Raw genomic sequence first — 4223 nt, forward strand, 5'->3', positions numbered from 1 at the left:
GATGATTAAAGGACCCAGAGCTGGGTCCTGCTGTGGGCAATGCCATTTCTGATTTGTAGAGAGATCATTTATACTGGCACTTCAGGCATTTTTTCCGCCATACTCAGGAGTTCGGGCATTGGTACTGCAGGGCTCAGTGAGGAGATGATAAACCCGAGCAAACGCCGGTGGTCGGTGCGGCATTGTGCAGGGCATGCTGCGGGGCACGGAGCGGCCAGGCCGGCTGCTAACACATCCCCTGCTCTGGCCACCGGTGGGTTAGAGCCAACAGCCGCCACGGTGGAGGGTTTGTAGCGGAGCTTCAGTGCTGGGGACGAGGGTCGGACAAATGTGGCTGGCAACTGGATTTTTCTCCAGTAGAGAAGTGAAGCGGTGTGAGCTTCTCCATGTTACCCAGCAGTATCTTTTAATGCTGCACTGGAGAGCTGTCTGTAGAGGTGGAAAGAGGATGTTCCTGCATCAGCTACATCTGTGTGATGTTTTTTTAAAGCCATACTTGCACAGCTGATGTTACTTTGAAATCAAATCTGTAAATACATTTAATTTGGAACTTCATTGGTCTCCTTTAAACTGTTCAAACTGATTTATTCAAAGACTGATCAGATTAAAATCTGTAGGTTGCAGTGGCTATAAAATATTTACATTGACTTTCAGTTATGCTGCACATTGATTTCTAGAGAGCAGAAGTGACATGCAAGGCTCTAAATCTTCTGGGCTTCTGTGGTGCTGTTGATAGATTGGTCTCCGATGATCCTTCTTGCTTATTGCACACATTAAAAACAAAGGAGCTTCAACTGTGCCAAGTAAAGTCCATAAAATACAGGCATTTGTCCGGTCTAGGCCAAACCCAGAAGTGGGAGCGTTTGCCCAGCCCACTGTGGTGACGTCCCGCGGGGACACGGGTCCCTCTGCTCGGTGGAGCGGGGCGGGCGGCTCCGGGGCTGGAGGACATTTGGGTGTTGGCGGTGGCTGCCCCGGGACACCGGCTTGGTGCAGTCTGTAGGTCTCCACAGCCAAACCGGAGCCTCCTTTGCCATGAGGCAGCGTGGCTCTGAGGGGACCCGCTCCCCTCCCAGGAGCATCCTGCGGTGCTAGGGCAGGGTGGCAGGTCTCTGGTCTGGGGACAGGGAGCTCCTGCCTTGGGTGATGCGGGGCTTGTCCTTTCCTCTTCTGCAGTTTTCGAAGAGCCTGAAGACCCAAGTAACCGGTCGTTTTTTTCTGAGATCATCTCCTCAATCTCCGATGTCAAATTCAGCCACAGTGGGAGGTATATCATGACCCGGGACTATCTCACCGTCAAGGTGTGGGACCTGAACATGGAGAACCGGCCCATCGAGACCTACCAGGTGAGTGTGGCACGGCCGGGCACCTGCAGCGGTCGGGCACCCACAGTGCTCCTGCCCGAGCCACGCTCCCAGGCCAGAGGCAGGGGGGATGGGTCCAAACCTGATGGATGGGAGCATTGTGCCGTTAAATCATGGAAGGCAAACGAAGAACTGTTAAACGTGGGCTTGAGTGGCCTGGTGAATTGTAACCCACATCCCCAGGTTGGGTGTGGGTGAGGAGGGGAAGCTCAGGTGCTGGCGGCCAGGAGGGCCGCGTGGGCGGCAAACATCGGGGCAGAGCAGCGGTCCTTGCCACCCTCTGCCAGGGGACGTGCCCTGGCACTGCCCGGTGCTGCTCGAGCCATACGTGAAGCGGTGCTGGTGCTGCTTCTTACAGTAGAAGGGTCGCCGTGACCCAGTGCTTGCGATAACGGGCTGTGCCCAACGCTGCCTGGCTCAGCTGCGGAGAGCAAGGGGCTGGGCCAGGTCCTTCAGCCCCCGGCAAGCCCTGGGCTGGCATTTGCCGGCCGCTGGGCTGTGCCAGTCGGCGCAGGGCCCTCACACCTCGTCTCTCCTTGCCGGCAGGTTCACGACTACCTGCGGAGCAAGCTCTGCTCGCTCTACGAGAACGACTGCATCTTCGACAAGTTCGAGTGCGTCTGGAACGGGTCCGACAGGTGAGCGGTTCGGCGGCGCGGCTCCACCCCAGCACCCAGCCCTGCGGGTGCCGAGTTCGGCCCAGAGGGTGCACGCTTTGGGATGGCCCAGTGGCTCCTGCGTCGCCCTGCGGTCCCTTCGGCTGGGTGCGGGGTCTGGAGATTTTTCCTGTGGGTACAACAGGGATCACCTAAACCCGCAGCTCCATACCCAAGCACTGCTGAGGGTGTCTGATGGGGGCCCGGCTTTCTCCTGGACGGGTTTGGTTCCTGTCTCCATTTCGCCCGGAGGAGGGTGGTGATGCATTTGGCTCCAGATTGCCAAAATCTGGGGATGACAATGCATAAATCACACCGAACCAGGTGGCAGAAAGCATACAAGACCAGTTGACCTGGCAGTTTTGCCACATTTTCTCTGAACCATCAGAGCGAGTTAATGAGGCACAACTGGGCCTGAAGCCCAAATTCCAAATCTAATCCAAATCTCATTATGCCTCTGGATATTCAGTCTGCCTTTAGTCACGAGGCAGTTTGCCTATAAAAAGGTGTGAAAATCATTCAGTTCAGGTCAGCTAAATCTTTGCCATAAAGACTGATCTCCGTACGCGTTGTTATCCTGAAGGGAATTGCCTCCCCCATGTACGTTCCCTGGGTTAAGGTGGAGAAGGACATGGGGATGTGGCTTCACTGGCTGAGCCTGAGCCTTTTGGCGCAGGATGGGGCACGAGCTCCCTGGTTGTGCCCCCACGTTCTGTGGGGTGTGTGCTGGGCAGATCTGGGGTATCACAGCCGGGTGGGCAGCGGGGGCCAGGACCGTGCGCGATGACCCATCGTTCCTCCCTCCTCGCAGTGTCATCATGACCGGCTCCTACAACAACTTCTTCCGCATGTTCGACCGCAACACCAAGCGCGATGTGACGCTGGAGGCCTCGCGGGAGAACAGCAAACCCCGCGCCATCCTCAAGCCCCGCAAGGTCTGCGTGGGCGGCAAGCGGAGGAAAGACGAAATTAGCGTGGACAGTCTGGACTTTAGCAAAAAGATCCTGCACACAGCTTGGCACCCCTCCGAGAATATCATTGCCGTGGCAGCAACAAATAACCTGTATATATTCCAGGACAAGGTTAACTAGGAGGACAAGTTGTTCTTTAGGAATCTCATGTACTGAATACTAGTAAACACAAGATTTCAAATGTTTCTTTTCTTTCTTTCTTTTTTTTTCCTTTTCCTTCCTATTCCTTTGTTCAGTTATGGCTCTGCAGATAGCGGTTGTGCAGAGGCGAGCACTCCTGCACCCCCGGCGCCCGGGGCAGCGGGGTGCACACCCAGCAGACACCAGATTTCTCTTTATTTGCGCGTTGAGAGCTAAGACGTAACATGGGGCTGTGTTAGGCTTTCGCTATCCTGGTGTCCCCAGGTGGCACTGGGATGGCTGTAGCTGTCTGCCGCTGTACGAGTGTGGGCTGTCAGCAGTCGGCTGGGGAGGAGAAGGGGAGGGGGCACATGCTGTGTGCCCTTGGGGGGTTCTAGTTACAGCAGTCCCACTCCGATTGTTTTAAACTTGATCCTAGAAATATTCCACCTGTTACGTTGCAAGATCAGAACGTCATCCCCTTTGCCATTTTTCACATTTGTCTTTTTATTATTATTATTTTGTGTTTTTACCAACAGAGACAGCAAAACCAAACGTAAAATGGAAAAGTTCAGATTTGCAATGGACAAGCTTAAGGGGGGGGATCTGCTGCGCACCGAGATGTGTCTGCTCTAGCCAGGCTGCTACCTTCACCCCCACCCCACAGAAACTCTCCTGAGGATTTGGCTTTGTAGATACTGTGGTGCCTTTTTTGGTATATGAAATACCTTTATAAATGATGCTTCCAAACTGCATTGACTGCAAACCAAATTGAACCTGGGCTTTTCTTCTGCATTTCTTGTCTTTTGCTTTGGTCATTTTTACTTGTTCTCTTGTAAACTCTTGCATGTTGTGACTCTCTCTCTCTCTCTCTCTTTCTTTTTTATTTTATTTATTTATTTATTTGATTTTTTAAAAGATAAAGTATAAGTTGCTAATTTATGACCTTCTAAAAAAGAATCCAACCGTATATTGCTGTTAGCACCTGACTGCTTCAGAGGGAGGCTGTCTGTGGTCCTACATCATAATAATAATGATAATAATAATAAAAACAATAACTCTTCCTCTTTGCATGGCAAGACTGCCCCTTTCTACTCTAAAGGTTGTTCAGG

At 52.8% G+C, this 4223-nt stretch overlaps 1 protein-coding gene across 1 annotated transcript in view; it reads left to right on the plus strand.

Moving 5' to 3' along the window:
* Positions 1-3254, plus strand: part of LOC104076762 (serine/threonine-protein phosphatase 2A 55 kDa regulatory subunit B beta isoform) — a 12738-nt gene extending 9484 nt beyond the window's left edge. The window contains exons 3-5 of the mRNA XM_009577751.1: positions 1177-1346; positions 1911-2002; positions 2832-3254. Of these exons, the coding sequence (XP_009576046.1) occupies positions 1177-1346; positions 1911-2002; positions 2832-3111 (542 nt within the window). The 3' untranslated portion in view covers positions 3112-3254. The remainder of the gene's footprint in view (positions 1-1176; positions 1347-1910; positions 2003-2831) is intronic.
* Positions 3255-4223: the final 969 nt, after the last annotated feature.

The sequence above is a fragment of the Fulmarus glacialis genome, unplaced genomic scaffold (assembly GCF_000690835.1).
Source record: "Fulmarus glacialis isolate BGI_N327 unplaced genomic scaffold, ASM69083v1 scaffold2465, whole genome shotgun sequence".
Classification (NCBI taxonomy): domain Eukaryota; kingdom Metazoa; phylum Chordata; class Aves; order Procellariiformes; family Procellariidae; genus Fulmarus; species Fulmarus glacialis.